The 24,162-nt window shown below is 40.2% G+C and overlaps 1 protein-coding gene across 1 annotated transcript in view; it reads right to left on the bottom strand.

Moving 5' to 3' along the window:
• chm (CHM Rab escort protein) overlaps window positions 1-24,162 on the bottom strand; it is a 40,787-nt gene that overhangs the window by 2,366 nt on the left and 14,259 nt on the right. Inside the window, exons 8-13 of the mRNA XM_072662757.1 lie at window positions 23,808-24,030; window positions 17,234-17,311; window positions 13,155-13,259; window positions 10,554-10,617; window positions 9,558-9,654; window positions 6,920-7,030 (exon numbers count right to left, since the gene is read on the bottom strand). Coding sequence (XP_072518858.1) covers window positions 6,920-7,030; window positions 9,558-9,654; window positions 10,554-10,617; window positions 13,155-13,259; window positions 17,234-17,311; window positions 23,808-24,030 — 678 coding nt within the window. The remainder of the gene's footprint in view (window positions 1-6,919; window positions 7,031-9,557; window positions 9,655-10,553; window positions 10,618-13,154; window positions 13,260-17,233; window positions 17,312-23,807; window positions 24,031-24,162) is intronic.

Genomic DNA, 24,162 nt, shown 5'->3' with positions numbered 1-24,162 from the left:
GACTGTACAAACAGATTCAGCAAGGATTCAGAGCTCTTTTTTTTTTAAGGGAAACAGGGAATAAACAAGCCCTCTGTGGTTGCGAGCTTAGCTATGTGTCAAGTTTGATTAAAAGGAAAAGCAAGCAAACTAGGTGTACCAGTCTACTAAATGTGCCTGCAAAACACTACTCACTCAACTTTGTGCTCTCAGATATGAGGCTTTATCCTATAAAGTTGTGTGATTTAAACCTTAGTTAGCTGGATGTTCCTGGCTACACATCTGTGTCAAATGGTCCATTGGTTCTTTGGTAATTTGGATGGACAGAGTTGAATCCAACTGCGTTTACCTTAGATATCCCTTCTGTCATTCTCTGTTGGGCCGTTTCCCATATAAACAGCCATGTTGCAGAATGTTTTGCCCCTCAATGTGACTAAAGGGGGCGTGTTCCAGCAGAAATGTGATGTCAATGCATATCCTCTATTACCATTGTTTTTACTGAATCAAGAAAAGAAATTTAGAAGCACTCTAAATATTGTCCTTGATCTTTTGAATGAATCTAAAAACAAAATCAAGAACTCTGAGGTAGTAGAGCCAAATTATAACAGCACCTCAAAGTAGACTAACCAAAATCAACAAGGCTAACTCTGGAAATTGAATTGGGATATAAAGTCATAAACATACATTACAAAAGTACAAGAGACAAAGTTTGGGGGAAAAATTAGATGTATTGCCATGGGACCCACAAATGTGAATATATTATACAAATTATTCCAAGATAAATTAGTCTAAGCACACATATGTATTACTATTAAGATTATATCCTTAGCATTAATGTGTCAACTGCACAAATGCCCCGACTACTACTCACCTTTTTTTGATCTTGTATTATGTACCATATAAGAAGCAATTATTGCTCTGCTAACTTGCACTAGTTGCCTGACTGCTTCACTTGAGAAAAAAAACACTTGTGGATACTGCACAAATGGCGGACGGTAGCACTATACACACTACACTCCAAAATAATGCATAATTTTTTGAGAAATAGCAGTTGCATGATTTAAGGCAGCTTCAAAATACCTTTCACTGTATTTTGAGGGCAGGGCAGCTATATGGTCAAACATATAAGAAGTCTGTGTACTTGTCTGAGCTTGTGGGTGTATCGGCCTTATTGAAGTGTAAAGCTGTCAGTCTGCATCATTACCCTTTAAGTACACAAGCTACCCCCACCCCTCTCCTCGACAAAGAAAAAATGAAGTGGGATACGAAAGGCTAGAAAAAGTGGGGAGAGAAAAGGTGTCAGTCTGAAATGTCAGCACGGTCATTACCCAAATGTCACACAATTATGACGCGTGTTCTTTTTCCTGCCCGGAGTGGACCAGTGATTTGCTTAATTTGGAAAAGGCGAGAAGGGGGAGAGCTGTGGCAACATCAATGTTTAACGCCACTTCAAAAAGACCACCCATCCTTTAAAAAAAAAAAAAAAGGGGTGGGGAGGGGAAAAACGCAGGTGCCAAACAACTTGCAACCCCATATTACAAAACATGGCCACAATGTCCTGCAAAAAACTAGGACTAGAAAATGTGAACAAAATTAGCATACACTCCACATCAGAGTCAATCTAACACTTACAGCCTAACGCTTCCCAAATCACAACCACCTCTAGGCATGGCACATTGGAACTGAAACATTATAAACAAAGAAAGATAATAAGTTGAACGGCCTTTTCACATTAATTTGCACTCTACAAGGCTCACTGTTCCAAAAGAATCACAGTTTTTGAGTTTGGATTTATTTTTGCATATTTTTATTGGAATGCAGACATCCCACATCTCCTGCATACCGAAGCCTGCAAATTCCATACAATATCTAAAATTACTTTTGAAAATTCAGTATATCAGGAGACAGCGCTAGTGAGTGACAGACATCTCTTATTGCTCAGTAGACCCATCTGTGTTCCCTGTGGGCAGGTTGTACAATTGACCACTTTATTGGTCATCAGGGGTAAGATTTACAAAAGTGAATTCACAAAAAATTCTTCTTAGATGTGCTTTTGTCTGTAAGTACACTGCTCAAAAAACATAAAGGGAACACTTAAACAACACAATATAACTCCAAGTAAATCAAACTTCTGTGAAATCAAACTGTCCACTTAGGAAGCTACACTGATTGACAATCAATTTCACATGCTGTTGTGCAAATGGAATAGACAACAGGTGGAAATTATTGGCAATTAGCAAGACACACTCAATAAAGGAGTGGTTCTGCAGGTGGGGACCACAGACCACTTCTTAGTACCTATGCTTACTGGCTGATGTTTTGATCACTTTTGAATGTTGGTGGTGCTTTCACACTCGTGGTAGCATGAGACGGACGCTACAACCCACACAAGTGGCTCAGGTAGTGCAGCTCATCCAGGATGGCACATCAATGCGAGCTGTGGCAAGAAGGTTTGCTGTGTCTGTCAGCGTAGTGTAGTGTCCAGAGGCTGGAGGCGCTACCAGGAGACAGGCCAGTACACCAGGAGACGTGGAGGAGGCCGTAGGAGGGCAACAACCCAGCAGCAGGACCACCTTTGTGCAAGGAGGAACAGGAGGAGCACTGTCAGAGCCCTGCAAAATGACCTCCAGCAGGCCACAAATGTGCATGTGCTTGCACAAACTGTTAGAAACCGACTCCATAAGGGTGTTATGAGGGCCCAATGTCCACAGATGGGGGTTGTGCTCACAGCCCAACACCGTGCAGGACGCTTGGCATTTACAAGAGAACACCAGGATTGGCAAATTCGCCACTGGCGCCCTGTGCTCTTCAAAGATGAAAGCAGGTTCACACTGAGCACATGTGAGCGACATGACAGAGTCTGGATAGGCCGTGGAGAGCGACCTGCTGCCTGCAACATCCTTCAGCATGACCGGTTTGGCAGTGGGTCAGTAATGGTGTGGGGTGGCATTTCTTTGGAGGGCCGCACAGCCCTCCATGTGCTCACCAGAGGTAGCCTGACTGCCATTAGGTACCAAGATGAGATCCTCAGTACCCTTGTGAGACCATATGCTGGTGCGGTTGGCCCTGGGTTCCTCCTAATGCAGGACAATGCTAGACCTCATGTGGCGGAAGTGTGTCAGCAGTTTCTGCAAGATGAAGGCATTGAAGCTATGGACTGGCCCGCCCGTTCCCCAGCCCTGAATCCGATTGAGCACATCTGGGACATCATGTCTCGCTCCATCCACCAACATGACGTTGCACCACAGACTGTCCAGGAGTTGGCGGATGCTTTAGTCCAGGTCTGGGAGAAGATCCCTCAGGAGACCATCCGCCATCTCATCAGGAGCATGCCCAGGCGTTGTAGGGAGGTCATACAGGCACGTGGAGGCCACACACAATACTGAGCCTCATTTTGACTTGTTTTAAGGATATTACATCAAGTAGGATCAGCCTGTAGTGTGTTTTTCCACTTTAATTTTGTGTCCAAATCCAGGCCTCCATTGGTTAATAAATTTGATTTCCATTGATGATTTTGTTGTCAGCACATTCAACTTTGTACAGAAGTATTCAATGAGAATATTTCATTCATTCAGATCTAGGATGTGTTATTTGAGTGTTCCCTTTATTTTTTTGAGCAGTGTATTTTCCTAACCTTATGATCTCCTCACACTTGAATGAACAGTTAATCGTTCGCATGCCTGCCAGACACATTCCACTATGTGCATTATTTTTTTACACAATAGATATTGCTGTCTGCTCACAGATGCATTCTTGCCCCGGACAGAGGGAGAAAGAGAGGGAGAACAGCGCAACTATGTGTCCCAATTGCAAGAGTATGAAGTATGTAGTATAGGTAAAAGTGTCACAGTATACTCCAGTATCAAAGATACATACTCGAAACCAGTCGGTATGTTGTTATGGTAGACACCATTATCCCACAATACAATGTATAAAAATACATGCACATAGACACAACTGGCAATATTAAGGTCAGCAAAAATGATCAAGGTCATGTCCATGTTGTTGCTGTCCAATGAAAAACATGATGACTTTACAGGAGAAGGCAAAATGTTCTTAACTTTGAATGGAAGTCAATGTAAAATAGTTCATTCTGAGATATTTAGAGCATTGGTGCATTTACACAGTACAGTGTACAGAGCAGCTACAGGGTTCAAACCATGGAGAAAACTAAAAAACAGACAAAATGGAGATAAATAGTTTTCATTGGACAGCAGAGCTATATTGTACAAGGCCTAACTACCTCTAACATACTATGCCTTTGATGTTTTCTGAACAAAAATCTCGTCAACAGCATGCCTTGAGAATGCCACACCTAAAGGACACACTTTTACATGCATTTCTGGACAAACAAGAGATACAGAAAAGGCATTTGAAGTGGAAGAAGCATGTGGACTGAGGCAGTAAAGTAATATTACTTTGGTTGGTGTGGCGCAACAGGTGGTTGGTGTGGCGCAACAGATAACACCACCACCATTGTGTTACAACAACACCATGTGGGAGACCAGGGTTTGATTCCCGGTCTGGGTGACTATACTGCGCTACACCAATAAGAGACCTTGGGCAAGACTCCTAACACTACATTGGCCCACCTCTGTAATACGAGTAACCTTTTAAGTCGCTCTGGATAAGAGCGTCTGCTAAATGCCGTAAATGTAAATGTATTACAGGATTTTACACAAATATGATTCAGGTTCTGCAGTGTTATGCCATTTTCGCAAGTAATTTTTTGTGAGGTAATTAGCAGAGTGCTGAGTCTAGAGAGGCAGCAATATAGGGGCTACTCTTCTAATTACAGGTCAGGGGAGAATCAATAATATTGAAACTGCTCTAAGATTAAGATTATGTTACTTATAACTTGCTGTATTACTCAGTAAGCCACTTCTATGTCTAAAACTAAAAACTGGAATAGATGCAAGACATCTACAACAGAAATACGATTTTTAAACTTGTGTCATCGTTGACAACAACTTATTATTTATTACAGCAAACCTAAAATCTATTTTTACCTAAAGGGTGCATTGAAAATGTGGAAAAACAGACACAGAGTGCAGATGAGATTACATAAAAATACTTTTTTGTACCTTGCAGATGAGTTTTGTTAGCAGCTTTAGTTTGTTTTGTATGTAAGCAGAGTTTGAGAGGTTAATTCAAAATCTTAATGTAAACTTAATCTTAAAATATTTCGAATGTAGTCACAGCACCTGCTTCTTCTCATGTGAAAGGCAGCCAATAGGGCATGTTGCCTTGTTTTGCTACTCTAGAGGGCAATTTCAGCAATGCTTTTTCAACCATGGGGGCAAGTTTCATATATCACTAAAATATATGAATGACTACTTTTGTACTCTACTGCCTCTTGTTTTGGACTGTTTCAAAAAATACATAAATGGCTCGTCTAGTCTGACTCAACTGAATTTCTTTTGACTTGAGGAGCCAAGCTCAGGTTTGTGTTTTCTAAAAATCAGACAGATCTGACAGCTGAATTAGGCCTATAGACTAGACTGATTTTTTTAAATGTAAACAATATTTTATCAGGACAATAATTGTCTATGAGACAAACATTCTGGAAGATGGACATCTCTGTACATACTGAATTTCTTCAATTTGAATTAAATCATTTGAATTCAATTAATTAATTGAATTCTTTAATTAATGTCCATTAGCTTGTATAAACACCTTAGTGCATCTCATGCTCTCTTTTCACACACAAGCATGCACATGTAACACTCTCAGACAGGCAGACACACCGAATGAAGATCTGATGCCCAGGTGACTTTGTCTCGTTGACCTGTTCTGCCCCACTGCTCCCCTTATCTAGTGATTCATCCTTAAGACCTCTGCCAGTATTTGTTCTGACATTTTAATTAAAATACTACTAGCTCATTCCTGTGATAAAAAGGTTGTGTGTCAAGCGAGGCCCTGCTAGACACCCTCTGCTACACTGGCCACACACCAGAGCACTTTTCACTCACACACACACACTCAAACAATGGTTTGTCATTTATTGCCCCTCTAAAAGCATTAAACAAAAAATATTTCAGTGTAAATGAAGTGATTGAAATATAAAACAGAGAGAGAGAGAACGAGCATGCAAGACTTGTTTTAAGAAAATCATAAACGAGAGATGAAAGATCAAAGTAGTGATGATGGAGAAAAAAAGGAGCAGTGGCAGAGAGTGAGGAGGGATGCAGGCAGGTCTCAATCTGATTCTCTTCTGATGACCTTGTCACCCTCATCCAGAGACTCAAGATGGTCTGTCAAGATGGAACGATCATTTCAACATCAACATTTCCACCTAAAACACTTTATTTACCCTTGGCCTCGCATTGCATTCAAATTCAAAACATTTTGCATACTTCTAGAAGGATATATTGTTTCAGGTACAACAAATCTCAAAGCACCTAAGTCATGGTAGCAATTCTTCAAGCAGGTTTCATTCCTTTATATCCATATTTTAAGAGACTTTTTTTGTAAAAAAAAAAAAAAAAAAAAAAAAAAAAAAAAAAAACAATTTACAAATAAACATACCCTCGAACCTAATCATCTTCTGTCCCTACAACTACAATGCGAGGTTGTATGTGAGGCTGTGCTCCAATTTACAGTCAAGGAGCTGGGCAGACCCTGACAGAGCGTAATAGGAATCAATGGGATGAGTGGCTGGCCCCAGCCCGCCACACCACCATCAATATCCATCACCGTTATTGCCGATAATGTCTCTGCGTGAGCCCCTCGGTGAATGTCACAGCAACGTAAGATCTTTCTTCTTTAAAGAAAAGAAACGGATGATCTTTCTACACTAGCAGGCATGGATGTATAGCACACAGACATTTGTGTCTTAGGTACGGTGCAGCAGTCAGGGGTCAATAATGTGGAAATGGATAGAAGTTAAGCAAATGGCTTTAAATGGTGAGATAATAAGCAATGAAGATGGTGATCTTACCTTGTGCTGGTTCCTCCCTGGGGCTGCTAGGAACGTGGAACAGCCTGGAAATAACTGGCTCCAGGTCTTCACGGGCCTTGCCTAAGGATGAACAGGTCAAGTGGAGCAAATCTGTTGAAGGAAAACACAAACACACTGCTTAGCATGAAAGCCTTTAGTTCTACAAACCAACATCAGCATTGTGCCCAATGTGGACAGTTTACAGCTGGAATAACTAAGGGAGCAGTAAGTAACATTATGCATTTGCATGGTATGGATGTTAGTGTGTGGCAAAAAATAGGGATAGAAGGATAACAGCATGAAGTAAGGAGTAAGGAGTTATTCTATTATGTTGTATGTTTAGATTTAAATACATTTTTCATTTAGTTCCAATTGCAAAAGGCTTTGTCTGGTTAGACTGACTTTAGATGTGGCTTCTAATAGACACACTGATTGGAGTGGTGAGATAGGGTGGTTTAGAAGTGGGGTAATTTCTTATCATGTCTAGTGAACAGTGTGAGCAGATTTCAGATGACATTAAGGGTTATTTTTAAAGAGACTGTGCTTCAGGGCCATCTACAAAATGCAAAGCTTTAAAAGTAGTGATTTCTAGGCCTGCATGACAGGTCTCAGTGACTCAGTGACTTCAGTATCTTTGGTAATCCCAAGCGATCAAACAGTACTCCAAAGCTGCTTATTGTCTTAAAGAGTTTGTCTATGTGAGAAAGGATCAAAGTGAACAATTATTTTAAGGGAATCCCAACTTGTGTATGCATGTATGTGTGAGAGCGAGAGAGCGAACTGTGTGCTTGAGAAACAATACTATTTTCACAAAGACTAATCTAAACCATAGACACAAAACTCAGGGGCACAATGACAGCACAGATCTGAGGCAGATACAAACTTGAAGTTTGTGATTTAAACAGGTAGACATGAAACTCTTTCTCAACAGGAAACCCTGTTTTTGATGCAAGGATAATTTTTATAAAATGTTTAAACATCCTACAGCATAAATACTCTAGCCTTAAGATGGACAAATAATGGATTGGTTGAATTGTACCCTTGGCAGTAAACACTGATACAACTCTAATACACCACTATATACAATAAATGAATCTAACAATAAATTCCATCTTGAGCATATGACTATCACACATCATCACAGTGATTGTGAGTGATGCATCATTATGTAGAGGTATATTACTTAAAGAAAGAGTGACTCCTATCTAACTCCCTCTGAGAAGCTGTAAATTGGAGGAGGTGGAGAGGGTCAGGTTCTAGTACTTCTTCAAGACTTCGTCACCCCTCCCCTCACTCTCAAGTCAATTCCCAGCGAGGGGAAGTGAAGTTCCGCTGATTAAGCTTCTCATTCTCCCATCAAGACGAAGTCAGCCTCTGGGGCCTGTGCCAAGACTGGTGATCCATCTCCACCAGAATCACCTCTCTTCTATCGGTGTGATTGATAGCAAAATAATGTCAGTGTAACAAAAAGAATAACTTCCATAAATAACAATGCAGTTAATGGCAATAGTCAGTAGGGTGAGCAGGGAGGCAAATGGAACAGTGAGAGCAAAGGCATGCATGGTGGCTGCAAAAAGACTACCGTTTTATCTTTAAGCCACTGGTTGGCAAACAGTTAATCAGAAATGTTTACATTCCAACTTGTTATTTTTGTGCATACACTATATGGACAAATATATTGGGACATATACACATTACACCTACAGAAGCTTAAATGACTTCCCAATGGAAATCCTTTGGCATTAATATGGAGTTGGTCCCCAAACTGTGCCGCTAGCTTCCACACAAGATTTTGGAGCTGTCTATGGGATTTTTGCGCCCATTCTTCCAGAAGAGCATTTGTGAGGTGCCACAAGGATGTTGGTAATCTCTGTACATCCTCAAAGGTGCTCAATAGGGTTGAGGTTAGGACTCAGGCCAGTCAAGTACTTCCACACCAGACTCACCCATAGGGCTGTAAGATTTAAATTACCCAAAATGTCTTGGTATACTGAAGCAATAGGATTTCACTGGAACCAAGTGGCCTAGGTAAACCCCTGGAAAACAACCTTATTGCATTAACCCTTCTCCACCAAACTTTACAGTTGGCACAATGCAGTCAGGCAGATAGCGTTCTACTGGCATTTACTAAACCCAGACTCATCCAACTTGATTTGTCACTTCACAGAACACATTTCCACTGCTCCAGAGTCTAGTGGCTGTGAGCTTCACATCACTCCATCGGACACTTGGCATTGTGTTTGGTGATGTAAGGCTTGCATGCAGCTGCTTGGCCATGGAAACTCATGAAGTTCCTGAGCACAGTTTTTGTGCTGATGTTAATACCAGAGGAAGTCTGGAACTGTGACCTTAGCACTCAGCTACCCCGCTCTAAAACTTTGCGGTGGTTCCAAAACACTTTTCAATAATACCACTCACAGCTGAGAAAAATTTCACAAACTGACTTGTTGCAACGTCCTATGGGAATTACCCACTCTCAGACAAATGTGAAATAGGTGTCCATAGTCCACAGTGTCCATACAATGCATGTACCTAATCTGATTAATTTATGCCTGTAAAAACAGATTTACTCTTGTAACCATGCACTTTATACTGACTGCTGTGTCATGTGTAACTGTGGTGTGCAGAGGAAGTTTACAGGTTCCAGGCATGCAGGTCATGGAGGAAGAGCTGAGTTCCACCATCCTCACGGCTGGAGAAGAGGGTTCAAGAGGAGGCACAGTCACCAATGAGATCTGCAGACAGGGTATAAAGACTAATAAATGCATACACACACACAAAACAACAACAACAAAAAACTGTGAGAGTGGGAGAACAAAACCAGACAGATGTAAACAATAATCTGAACTACAAGCACATATCAACTACATTACATGGCCCAACAAAACATACTAAATAATAAATTATAGATGAATAAAGAAAATAATAAATAATAAATACTTAGCAAGCATGTCTGAATAATGGAAAATCCTATTGGCTGAACTTTTAGAAATCCAAATGACATCCTCCAAAACCAAATTCAGGACATTACAGGAACTTCCATTTCCTTCATTTATCTATATGCTCCAATCATATAGCTAGCACTCAAATGAGCATAAGTGGTTACTAGCATGTCATCTTCCATCCTCTTGGCACTGTGATTCATTCAATAAATTCTAAAGCTGTTTCAGCGATCAGGATTATAAGTCTTTCACTGAACAGCTTTTCTTTCTCCTCATAATTCACTTTGGAATGTAATGTGTTAGAGCAGGATGTCAAAACTACTGCAGCGATTCCACAAATCGCCTATGATGTTTTGTTGTTTCTTTGCCTGCTGACTCTTGGAAACTTCCCAAGAATCCATACAAATGTGATAGGCAGCATAAAAACGATTTAATGCAAAACAAGTTGCACAGCAAAAGTGCAAGATCGGCAAAAAACACAACACAACACAGCTGTGGAAAGGATGGTTGAATTTAAAATGTGCATATGGATATGTAAGCAGATCCTTTAGTTCTGACAGACCTTTTTTTGTTTGTTTTTTGTGATTATGAATGAGGAAAAGTGAATTGAACAGAATTTAATTGAGTCTGGGGGTAGAGCAAGAGTTAGTTTGTTAGGAAGCAGATACAAAGACCGGCCAACACACAAATACCTGCTGATCAAACTCAGACGGTAAAATCGACCGATCTGTGATGACCACCGCTCTGGATATCTGTCTATGAGATCATAAAAAAAATACAGGAATTGAGGGGACAAATAAGAGGGACCATGGGTAGTCAAAGACAAATATTTACATTCAAACATAATGTTTAAATAATTAATTATAAGTACATTCTACCAAAACAAACTCATTCTTGGTAAATCAATGACAAAAATAAGTTTAGATATCGTTTATATAGAGGCAGGGCCTCATTCATGAAACATTAAAACAAGTAAAATGGAACTTCCCAAAAACTTCAGATTCAAAAACACCAGATTCACTAACGCTGCGTAAACACCAGATTTATGTTAATGTATGTTAATGAATACCAATAGTTTTGGTATTGTGTGCATGTTCCAGAATTACCATACAATTACCATAATCCACCCATAATTTACAAATGACTGCTATATAAAAGGCACATGTACTCAGGAATCTTAGCAAAAAGACTTCAACATTACTATAAAAAAAGCAAAAGAAAACAACTATTCTGATGTGGCTCACTGTAGGGGAACTTGATATACCAAGGCATAAAACCCAGTATGCTGTGGCTTTTGAAGACTAAGAAATTCCTGAAATTCCTGATCTGCCAGCAGACACTCTTACACTTATCGTTCTTGAACTAGACTCAACTATACGCACACACATTTATTACATTTATTGCTGCTGTTGTACTACTGTTGCAATAATGCACAGTGTTGCACTTGTAAATTATTTTGTGGACAGTGGAACTACTGATTTCTAATTGTATATATATTATTTTGTCACAAATGTGGAAATTTGGATTTACTATAAATGACTTTAGGGTATGTAAAAGTCACCAGAGGAAATGGAAGCGTTCTTGCGCTGTTCCTAGATTTAGCAGACCGAGCACTGTGGCGAGAATTCTTTAGAGATGTATTAGCTGAGAGCAATGACTCACTGGTTAGTCGTTTTTGACTACCTAGACCCATTCTTTTGCAATTATGCAACATTTTAGAGCAAGCTTTGCTAAGGGAATACACAAGCAATTGAAAGTTGCTGTCTTATTTATTAATGAATTCTGTAGTTAATACTTTAATTAATGTGCAGTCATGTCAAATGACACTTTCGGATGATATGTACCTTTACGCAAACACTTGAATGAATGTGGGCATTCACAAAAAAATATTTAATGTGCAAATTTGCTTTGCTCGCATTTCATAAATGAGGCATACATTGGGATTAGAGAGAATTTTGTGGTTTAGTTGTTTAATTTTCCTTTTACCACAAAGTTAAACAGAAAAAAACAATAAATGTCATTTGAACCACTACTACAGTTGTAAAAAGATTCTTTAGAAATGGTGACTGCAGTCACGAATATACATACAGGCCTGACATTTACATACAGTCACTAAGATTATTAACTTCCTGTTAGTGATCATGGTTAATTAGAGGTGGTAGCTTCTCTGTGCCCACATAAAGTGTTTTTTCACAGCAATCACTAGATTGACCAAAACACAACGCAATGGGAAAATCCAGGTACAAGTAATAAATACTAAACATTTGTTTGGATGCTCAGAAACAACTCAAGAATCACCAATGTACACAGATACTAGTGGAACATTGCATTAAGTGGACATAATAATAAATGTCTTTTTTAAGTATATTTTTTCAGTCTAACCTCTAATCATCATCTAAATTGTTAAAACTTGGAAACAGTTGGGTGTTGATGTGAGTTGGGTGATCAATAACTCCAAACTCACATCAAATGTGGGTGGATAAAGCAGGATAGAAAGCCAGAAGCTTGCTAATGTATACCAAAAGCCTGGACGCTTGCAGAAGCGTCCAGGCTTTTTTCTGTCCTGGCACCAAAGTGGTGGAACGAGCTGCCCCTGGATGTCCGAACGGCCGAGTCGCTCGCTGTCTTCAAACGCAGACTGAAGACCCACCTCTTCAGAGAGTACTTGGACGAATAGTTCTATGGTCGCCTTATTGTATTGTGTTTAGTAATGTCTAAGCTTGGAGGTATCTTTTGTATTAGTCTATTCTAACTAGCTAAGACTTTTCTTGGGTAAATAGCAAAGCACTTTGTAAGTCGCTCTGGATAAGAGCGTCTGCTAAATGCCGTAAATGTAAATGTAAATGTAAATGGTCATGGCGCAGCTTGCTAATGCACATTTAACCAAACATTAACCAAACTGATTAACCAATATATTTAAAAACATGTGTGTGGCATCTGTGTGGACTAAACAGGAGAGAAAAACATTTAGCTGTGAATTCTGGCTGGCCGTGTCACAGTGGTTATTTTATTTACCTGAACCAACCTGGATAATAAAAAAGGGCTCAGGTGTTTTTCCTTCTACCACAAGACAAGACAACCATGTTTACAATTTGTACAGGATACACAGATGGAATGTGGCGTCCGCCATTAACCCATCTGTGCAGTGAACACACACCAGTGAAATGAGTGAGGGGCCTTGCTCAAGGGCCCAACAGTGGCAGCTTGCCGAGCATGAGTATCGAATCCATCGAATCCCTGTCATTAATAGCCCAGAGCTATAATCGCTGAGCCACCACTACCCCACCACTTACCTGTTTACTGTTCTTGTCCTATGCTCATCTCTGATGTAGCCATCTTCCACAACAAAATGGCTGCAGCCTATGCGTTGGCCATGAGTGTCAATTACAGCTTTACACCTATTATAGCAAACATGGCAGAACAGACAAGACAGTTGTTTTAATTTAAATATTCAAGTCTGATCCTCAAAGGTCAGAGTCTACAAACCACACCACAAAAGGCCACAAAAAAAATCAGTTAGCATTATATATAGGAATTATAGGTCAAAATAAGTCAAGAGTATATTTATTTAGTGGCTGGATTTCTAAAGGGGTACAAAGGTCACTTTGCAAAAATAGGTCACAGTGAATATCTGTGAAAAGTTTTGCCAAAAAGTGAGTTAGCACAAATCCAGGGGCAGGTGTGTGACCTTCTTGCTCTTCATACAGAGAGGGGAGTAGGAGTAGAGTAGAGTAGGAGAGAGAAGATGGGTTAGATAGAGAGAGAAGCTGGGGGCTTGGATAGAAGGGGGGTGGGGGAAGAGAGAGACAGGGAGAGAGGAAGAAAGAAGGGGAACGAAGGGGAATCTGTCTGCTTGTTATGTCAAGAGTTATAAATGTGCTTTATAGGGCTCATTATCCAAACTAATGGGCTAGGGGTGACATCCTTGAAATGGACTTTCACAACACAATAAAGGGGTAGGCGAGTGACTCGCTTCTCCAACAAAAAGTGTGGCCATCAGAACAATCCTCTCTTCACACAGGACTGACTGCAGGACAGATCTGTTTATGTAAATTAAGATTTATTTACAGAGAGGAATTGGTGGAGGAAGTTGGGGGGCCTCCAATCAATCGCCAGCCAGTGGGCTGAAAGCAGGTGATACACACTCCACAAACCTGACACACCTGAAGGAAAATCCAATGTGGAAGATCCAATGTGCAGCACACACATTCACTCTTACCTTTTTGGCTCACTTCTGTATCTATTATTGGAGAGATATAATACAATTAATGTTGTAATTATCTCCCAATATTTGATTGCATAATGTACACACACCTCCATCATAGGAATATACTGACGTTTCCGTCAGAATTCATAAAGTGTTGATATGGAGCTAATGACTGGGTTTCATTTGGCCCCAAAGCTAGGTCCTGCCTTCTAGATCATCATAACTGTGCATAAATACCCGTCATAAAGCACTGGTGGCTGCTCTGAACCAATCAGAATGTTAACCATGCTTCCAACGACATGCATTTCCCAACTCATTTGACTTTTATACACTTCCTTTTGGCAAAATAGATGATGGGTAGTATGTTAAAATGAGGTCATGATTGATGTTACAACCAAGAGCTTATTTTCTTGTGGACAAGCTGTGGGCCTTCATTTTACAATGAGACCAAGAAGTGTGCACAAGCATGAGAATATACTACTGCATTTAAAAAAAATGTAATTAATTTTCATAATTTAATTCAACAAGAAACTGTCATTTTATATTAATTACACATAATGACAATTAACATATCGTCTTTTTTGTTTTACTACTGATCATAATGGCATCTCATGAAAAACAAAAATATTGTATCTGAAATAATTAGATGATATAATTTAGATTTTAAGTAAAAGTAATTCACTATTCAAACTGCATAAATACGGTGTGTCTTTTGGTCTAGTTCAGCACACGCAAGCACAACCATTGGGAAAACTACTGACATGACAGTTGTCCAGACGACAAGAAAAGAAGCACAAGCAACAGGGATTACCACAGCCTTGAGAGGACTGTTTAATCAACAAAAAAGTTGATTAAAGAACTTGGACTGAGGTTGGTGTCCTTTCAATATACCATTTACCAATATCAAGCAACTCCTGAACTAGAGACAGCATCAAAAGCATAATAATGTTAATAATGTAAATGTAAATGTGTCCACCGTGTTTTATCAAGTCCAGTCAAGGCAGTAGTCGACCAGAAGATTTTAAAGCATTTTATGCTTCTGTCTGCCGACAAGCCTTATGGAGATGTTGATTTCCTTTTGCCACAGGACTTGCACCTGGCCACACTGCCAAAACTACTCCCATGAACCATGAACATACTTGTCAGAAGTTGGACATGTCTGTATTGTACATCCAATACTGTCTGATCTTATGAAATAAAAATAATTTAAGATTCTGGATATCTGAGATACTGGATATATTTTCTTAATTAAATTATGAACAAACATTTACTTTATTATATTCTATTTTGTGAAATGCAGCAGCACAGTATGGAATAAGATTCACAAATGACAAATATAAATATAATGTGGTCCTAAATGAAAGGTCAATGTTGCAAATATTTCACTGCTTTAAAAAAACCTAATCCCTAAATTTACAAAGCATATTACCAGCAGGAGATGAACTGTTCTGATCCAACTGCTATGGTAAGGCAGAGTGACAAGGCCAATCAGCGTGACCAAGCAGCGCGATCGAGTCATGCTGATGAGGCAGGAGATAAGAGTGGTGGGACAAATGGGTTAGAACACGTGATTGAGGCGACTGTCGTCCACGCTAACAAGTTGGGCTGCTGTCGGACCCACCTCCGCACCGAATGGCAGGTGGGCTCCGAGGCCCCATAATCCTCCGCTGCATTATTAATCTGACTCTACCCTTTTCAGCTTTATGTCTGTAATAAGAGAAGACATAGGGCGGTAATTTATGATGCTGGGGAAATTAAAATCATTGTTCAGCCTGCCAGACACCTTGCCAACTCTTTTTTTTTTCTCCTTTTACCTCTTCACCTTCATGGAACTTTTTTTCTTGCTGATGATGTATGGCGCGAACATGGTTGAGTCGACACCCGTGTGCCTCTGGCGGAGAGCAACGATTCTCTGCGCTCTGCCCACCAAGGGAGCTTTGTGGACTGGATTCCAGAGTCTGATTGACACCCTTATTTGGAGCCTGTCCAGTATTCACCCCAGACACTCAGAATGCATATGGACAACTCTAAACAGTAGAGGCAGAGAGAAGTTTGTACTTCAAAGTTTGTCTTGAAAACTTGGGAAGCCTTGAGTTATAGTGCACTTCCTCCACTTTCTAGAATTGATGGGGGGAGGTGAAGTTGAGAAACTCCATCTATTTATCATGGTCATCCGGTGTGGTTTTTGTATGCTGCATTAAGTTTAGAACACCACTTAATAGCAACATTCCCCAAGTATAGCTGGTAATAGAGGCACAGAGGGTGAACAAACGGCCTCATACAAGGTCAAATCATATATATCAGGAAGGATCTCTGTCACATGAAACTAGGGCAAGTTGCAGAGTTCTTTAACCTTACACTGAAAGGGCACTAATTCTAAACCAAGCAATTAGAAGCACTGGTTCTTCTGTTGTTTCCATGGTTAAGCTGCTCTAGGACTGAACTTATCAGTATCTGTGTTTTAAACCCCAGGTAGGTAATGCAACTACTTGCACCCATCTCTCTCCACAATCCACAGGAATCCAATCCCCCAGGGTCACCCACTACAAAGATGAAAGAAACTCAATATACCGCCAGGGAACAACCAGCCAGGGAACGAAAAGGAGGGGTGGGGGCTTGATCTAACCTAGTTTATGACAACAATCCACCTTTGAAACTCATTAAAGGCCTTTCTGGTGAGGCCTGACGCACATTATCAGCACAGATTAATCAAGGGAGACTGGAGATGAACTCTCATTTTTTAAGAGGCAGCAACAGAGGGCTTTTTTGTCTTCAGATGAAAATCAATTAGTGGAGGTAAGGCCACAAGGAAAAAGCGGCATCACTCATCGCTGGCCCAAGTGGCAGGGCCCGTGATTTGTCTTCCGAGCTTGGCTGCTTCAGGGGGCCTGTGCGCTGCTGTCTCCCTGAAAATTAATTCCATATCTATAATTTCAGTTCCCTCCCCCATCGAACTTGCTCTCTTGTACTTTCACTTGGTTTTGTTTTGGAGAGACCTGTTTACTGAAGAGCCCAAGTCAAATTTGAAGGCCAATCTGGACTGGACAAGTCAGAATGAAGGCCAAACCTTCATACTTTTCATCTTTTTTGGTGCATCATATTCTTGTTTTGGTATGTGTATCAAAACAGTCGGTGTATGCAGTGGATTGATGGTGAACTACTTACTTTCCCGACTCCTTGTCCACAACCAGGCACTGAACAGAATGTCGCAGGCAATAAATCCCACCAAACACAGCACACATTCTGGGGGAAAAAAAAAAAAAAAAAAAAAGAAACATTACATTCGATGTGAATGCATCCAGCAAACACCCATAATTACAACTGATAGCATGACATTAAAGGCAACAAAGGATATGATCACACCTTGTCTACACCAAAGGAACATAATCCAATTCATTTGACAGAGCAAAATGTCACCAGGAATGCCACATTATTTAACTAGTTCAACTTTTTTGTCAGATACCTCTTACGTAGGAAAATATTTCCTGTGGAAGTTTTCATTCAATTGCAGCCTTGCACTTCATACTAAAATCTAAGACTAAAATCACCATTCTACATTACCAGTTTCAGTAAACGTGGAAACTAATAAATAAATAACAAATCAGAGATTCATAGCACAGGTCTAAATAAAAAGATGTAGAGATAGTAGTCATTTACTGAGATCCTTACCCAGTACAGTCTATGTTTTTCTAAGAAACAGAAAAGTGAAAAAAAGCAAACTCCTCTGCCTTGGTCCACACAAGTGAATCTACAGACATGTTATCGTAATAAAGCAAAAGGGGAAAAAACCTTGCAGCAATCATCTGAACCCATATCATGTCCAGCAAATAAGCCCAAATAAGTCAGGGTGTTTGGGGGGGGTATGTCTTTGATGTCATTAACCCTAACTGACAGATGTTTAAGCTGATATTACTCTAATTAACTGCCCGCTGTCGACTACAATGATGCTGCTGTGGCAAATTGCACAAGAGCAGCCATATTTTGGTGGGGTTTTTTTTGGGTGCCCCCCCTCCAAACAAACGCATGCCCTGGCACTCGCCCCGGCGACATCACTCGCCATCACGGGGCTAAATTAACAGTTGTGAAAATTCGGTACCCCCACAAGCCCCTGGTCTTTATAGCCTCTAAATGGCATTTCAGTTCCTATCAAGGCGGGAATCAGGGGGACGTGAATTTTTTAATACGCTAGCAAAACAATGGGGGCCATTAATAGCTAGACGTGGTGACAGCGCGCTCGCCGATGATTTATGAGTTTGTGTATAATTTGATTATGCTATTAATTCCACTGATTACAGCTGCAGCGAGTGTGGAGAAGGTCACATCCAAAATAAATCTTTGACAACTCCCCCCCTTCTCATCATCTAACCCCCCCCCCCCACACACACACCCAAACCTCACAAAATAACTGCCTCCAACTACTTATTTCTGTAATTAAAAGGTAATATAACAAGAAGCACAAATAAGCTGCAGGCTCCTTTAGGAACATCACACACAAGCCCAAATAAATTGAACAGGGCTTTATAACAATAAAGGCTGCCTTGTTTTAAATTCTTGAGAATATGATGGGATAGTGATGATAAAATATTTGAATCAGATAATGATTTGCTATACCCACAAGCTATATTCCAGTACAAATATCAGTTTAGAAAAATATAAGTAGATTGCTGTATCAGGGACACTGATCAATGAGCATAAGAGGGCAAACAAGCAAACAGACAACAATTAAAACATTTATGAAAAACATTTGGTTTTTAACAGTGTTTATAATAGATATGTAGAAGAGCATCTAGCTCCTCCAAAGTCCAGATAGGCTTTATTCATTAAAAACTATCAATTAATTAACTATCAACCACAAGTCAACATAAAGTGACCACCATGTTTAGGACACTTTTCTCCTTGTTATGCCCCTCTGCTCCACATTTCATGTGAACTTGCGATTAAAGCACACATTACAGACTTTAATCTGACAAATCTGAGCAAGGCCCTTTACCCTCTCTGCTCCCCGGGCGCTGGAGTTGGCTGCCCACCGCTCTGGGTGTGTGTGTACTCACTGGCCCTAGTTCACTAGTGTGTGTGTGTGTGTGTTTGTGTGTGTGTGTTCACTACCACAGATGGGTTAAATGCGGAGGACACATTTCGCTGTACAGTGACAAATACGTGCACCTTTACCTTTACCTTTTAACTTAACATATATTACGTTTTATCAAGTTGAAATTGCTTTTTTTTTTAACTCAGTGCTTCATTTAAGGGCACCATATTTTGGACATAGCACTGAAAGGTACATTAGTATGTTTAGTACTGTTCTCTTGCATGCAATAACTGCTTGAAGCTTGAAGTCCTTTACATAATCTCTTTATATGGAACACATGCTCAAAAGATTTAAAGTCCTTTTTTGTAAACTGTAATTTGTCATTTCTGATTGGTGGCTTGCATTTTGCACTGCTGTGGAGAAGAAGCACATATCAAGGAAAAAACATCTCCCATGTCCCAAACATTTATGGGGGGCACAGTATATGGCATTTCCAAAGTTCTAATAATATGTTTCTGTCCTTTCAAACATTTTCTTTGTTTCCTTAATCTCTCAATGTCAATCTAAACCCACATCTCAGATATCCCTTTTTACACAACACAGATCACTGCTGTTATGTTTAGGAAATTAACCTTGTCATGCTATTCAGTTCAAAACTTTTTGTATCAAAAGGACACACATTCTCATTCAGTAGTCTTTCTTTATTTGTATTATTTTTTACGTTATAGATTAATATTGAAGCCATGAAAACATGAAGGTCAGTGAAGCCAGAAAGGTTTCTGAATGTATCCTCAGGTGCAGTCACAAAAACCATCGTATGTTATAATGAAACTGTTTTTCATAAGGACTGCCCCAGGAAAGAAGGATAATTTAGTTACAGTTACCAGCCTCAGAAACCGCAAATATACACCAATTTGAGATTAGTGGAACCAACAGGACAATGACCCCAAACACACCTCTATACTCTTGGCATCTCCACAATCACCCAACCTAAATCAAACTGAGAGGGTTTAGGATGAGATGAACCGCATAGTGAAGGAAAAAACTTTAAGACTTTTGAAAAAACATTCCAGGTGACTACCTAATGAAGCTGACAAAGAATGGCAAGAGTATACAAAGCTGTTATTAAAGCAAAATATGGCTACTTTAAAGAATCTAAACATATTCTAGTTTGTTAAACTAAAACACTTCTTTTAGTTTACTACAAAATCGTGTGAAAAAAACTGTTTACTAAAAAGTGTGTTCCTTCATGGATTTGATGTCTTCAATATTAATCTAAAATTTAATCAAAATAAAGAAAATGCACTGATAAGGTGTGTACTACAACTATATCTTAACTCATAACTCTACTTTACTATGATAGACACACACACACACACAGACATTATATTATTTATATATATATATATAAACATAAACTAAGGAAGGAAATGTTACTTTCCCTTTTAAATGGTGCCACATTTGTAAGGAACATGCATTTGTGGGATGAGCAGCAGAGCTGAGTATGTGGGTTGCGCCAATGAAACAATTGCCAAATCTTCTCTGCCATTATTTTGCTGTTGCCATTGACACTTGTTTTGAGCTTCTGTTACCCCGAGGTGGCACCTGATTGGCAGCACCTGTGAGCATGGGCCCTGCTACAGTGTTCAGTAGGCGTCTGCTCCAAGAATCTGCATGCCACGTTTCACTGATCTGGATAGGGCCTGTGCAATGGGGCAACTTCAAGCTGTTGTTCCGTAAAACCAAGTTGCGGCATTATTTGGGAATGAGCCCTAGTACCATCTCCAAATTACGGGGGATGTCGGAGACAGGTCACAAAGTGGATGTCCAAAGAAGACGACATCCCAAGAAGATCGACCCTTTCAGCACTTAGAAAGTCTCTACAGATTTGCAGGACGATTTTGCAAGGTTTGCAGGACAATTTGACCGTTGGCTCTCTGCCCAGACAATCCGAAACTGACAGCATGCAGCCAATCTCCGGTCTTCATCATCAGGCCAGTTTGCGCTGGTGTCGGTAGCACGTGCACTGGAACCTGAACATGTGGAGTCCAGATTCCGTCTACAGCAGTGAATTGCAGGGTCACGAAAAACACGGAAAACACTATGCAGATTGCTGGACTGATAGAGTTACATCTTTTGGTGGAGGCTGGGTGATGGTGTGGGGTGGCATTGTCCTCACTGGAAAAACAAGACTTGTCATCACTGGAGGCAATCTCAATGCAGACAGTTGAGATGGAATTCTGCAACCAGTGGCAATCCCAGATCTCCACAGTTTGGGGACAAACACATAGAGTGGGGTTAATCAGAGACTACTTCCAGAATGTGGAAGTGGATAGGATGAAACGGCCTGCCAGCAGTCCTGACCTCAACCTCATTAAACACTTGAGGGATCAGTTTGGGCGTGTTCTTTGTGCCAGAGTGACCAACACAAACACGTTGGCTGACTTGCAACAAATACTGGTTGAAGAATGGGAACTTAAGCTTTCACCATTAAATAAAACACCATGGCACATTTGGACATATCTGTCCTTCTCCTGCAAATCAGCAATCAAGGAGGAAGATATAAACAGCCAAAGAGTTTTTACAAGCATTTATTTTCTCCATGCGTGCATTAACAATAAATCTTCTAGCCGTCCAATATATGCTATATAAACACAATTAGCACACATGGCAAAGAACGCTCACCTGTCAGGTTTGCCTCTCATGAAAATGCTCTTGTAATCTGGGGTGCTGTGTGCCAGAGTAGGGGGCTAATGGCTGGCCAATAATTAAAAGAAAACAAAGCGCCATGCTGCCTGGCGAGCCTCTCTTGCTGAAAATTAAACCCCTACACCGATTGGAATAAATTAGATGTTTACTGTGCCCGGAGAGGACAAAGTGGGGGTGGGGCTAATGACAGAGCAGAAATATGAACTGTGTGAATGCTGAAAAAGACGATCATTGGTCCTAATGAATGCATTTTTTTCAACCTCTCAATCTGTTTCTGTTTGACTGTTGCGAGATTGGAACATGGTGTTGTAGTGGATGCAAATCAAAAGGTGTCACAGGCAAATGTGTTTACAGGCCTAAATGAATCACGTTCCCTCAAACCGTTCAGGTCTCAATAGAAACCACTCAAGAGGAGACAAAGAGTCCATGAACGTAGCAGTGCAGACGGAAGGTGGTAGTAGGAGCGCCAAAGGTTATTTAGAAATTAAAAGAGTCTCCACTGTCAGAACTTGAGGGATAATGCGGGCAAGGACAGCAAAGCATTTCATCACTTTATTAGCGGCGCTGCTCGCTGATCTGTGAATAACCTGAGAGAGTGAGCATTATTGAGTTTGCGCCGCCGTCCATCCATCCATCACCTGCGAGCAGGTATCAGCGTGATGGATGACTCCGCCTCCTCACCACCTCTCACGCCGACTTTTGTCTCTCTATCCCTCGCTCAGGTCCTCTCTCGAGGTCCCTGCCTTTTCATTTACTAGCCCCTCTTCATCATTCTCCTCTTCATCTTTGCGCCCAATTTTCTGTGGTCTCTCTTGTTCTCATTTCCGTTCTTACTTCACTGGGCCTTTTCACTTAGCCTGATGTTCAGTAACTGCATGTCAGACTCAAGAAAGTGTTCTGAATCATTTTCAGACACAAATTTTGTGTGCTTGTATAAAGGATTTTGTGTGCATTTGTACAGTCCAAACCAACACTTATGATATTGCCTAAATTCAGAAAATGCCTGAACAGGAAGGTGTGTGCATGTAATTAATGGATTCCCAATGGAAGACTAGTTGGTCAAAATAATTAACAAAAGCTGTTTCTGGGGAAACAATGTGTTCATAGGTAGAAAATGATTACTATAGTGTTTGAATAGTACAGATTAAATATTATTATATTAATGAAAAATTTTGCATTGTGCATGCAGTCTTGTTTTGCAAAGAGAAAACATCCATTGTAAAATGAATATTTACTGCGTAATTGTTTTACATTCTTCTGAATTTTGAAGTAAAATAAATTCTACACTTCCAAAGAGGGTTAAACTACCTCAAGTTGTGGACTTCAAGCCAGTTCAATGGACACAACAGATCCTAAGCTGGAGGATATGTGGTCTTTCACATACTCCACTAAAGGGACAACTTCTAGATAAGCCGTGTACAATATGCCTGTCTTTGGGGAAATGTTCTCTCTTTTGCTGGCCTTAAGTCAGAGTCCTTCTCGGCATCGCCAACGCATCCTCTCCATGGCTGTGTCTGGAAGCCTCTTTTCCTTTAAGTGCCACAGTTTCACAGCACCACTCCCCACAGACTGAGTGCTAAAAGCAGCCACACGCTATGCTGCAAAGGCTTGGACTGGTGCATTTTCTAAAGACAAGTCAACTGCATTTAAAAGGTGAGTATGCTTAAAGTAATTGAAATGAAACAACTTAGCAGTGCATACATTAAAGTATATGATTAAAGTATATACTTGATAAGAAAAGTGTATATTTTGGTTTAAGCGTGCACCCTCTTTATACACATGGCACTCTATTGAAAGGCTAGGTTGATCCCTTCCTCATCGGAAAATTGCATGAGAATGTCAACATTGCTGTGTTTAAAAAATATAGTTTAGTTTCAATGTTGTTGTTTTTTTTTATTTAATTATGTTTTAATAAAAGTGTATAAATCTGAAAAATGGGAGTTTTTGTGTTTAGAAAAACACAATTCATTTTTGCTTTTAAAAGTTTCTAAGACTTCTCACCTGCAAAAGCACTGTGGAATTTCACCCAAGCCGTACAATGGGAACAAGAAGGGTGTATTGCCGTAGCGACCCAGGCATCGCAGGAAGTGCTGTGTAGCCTTTAGACCATCCTCTGTCAGGATCTCTTGGTTCACCATGGCAATGGAGTGTAACACAAAATGCTGCAGGTTCTCTGTTAGATTCTTAGTCTTCAGGTAATCCCAAAATGGCTTCTGTGTGAAGTCTAAACCAGGATGCATTTAATTAGATTAAAATCAGTTAGCAGCAGACATCCCAACAGAAATAATAACTGCAGCAACTACAACTTTAGACATTATTTAAAAACACTGGAACGAAATTAGATTCCAAAGTGATC

This window comes from Salminus brasiliensis, chromosome 18 (assembly GCF_030463535.1).
Source record: "Salminus brasiliensis chromosome 18, fSalBra1.hap2, whole genome shotgun sequence".
Taxonomy (NCBI): Eukaryota; Metazoa; Chordata; class Actinopteri; order Characiformes; family Bryconidae; genus Salminus; species Salminus brasiliensis.
Note: the sequence above shows the minus strand (reverse complement) of the source record. Positions and strands in the feature narration are given on the sequence as shown.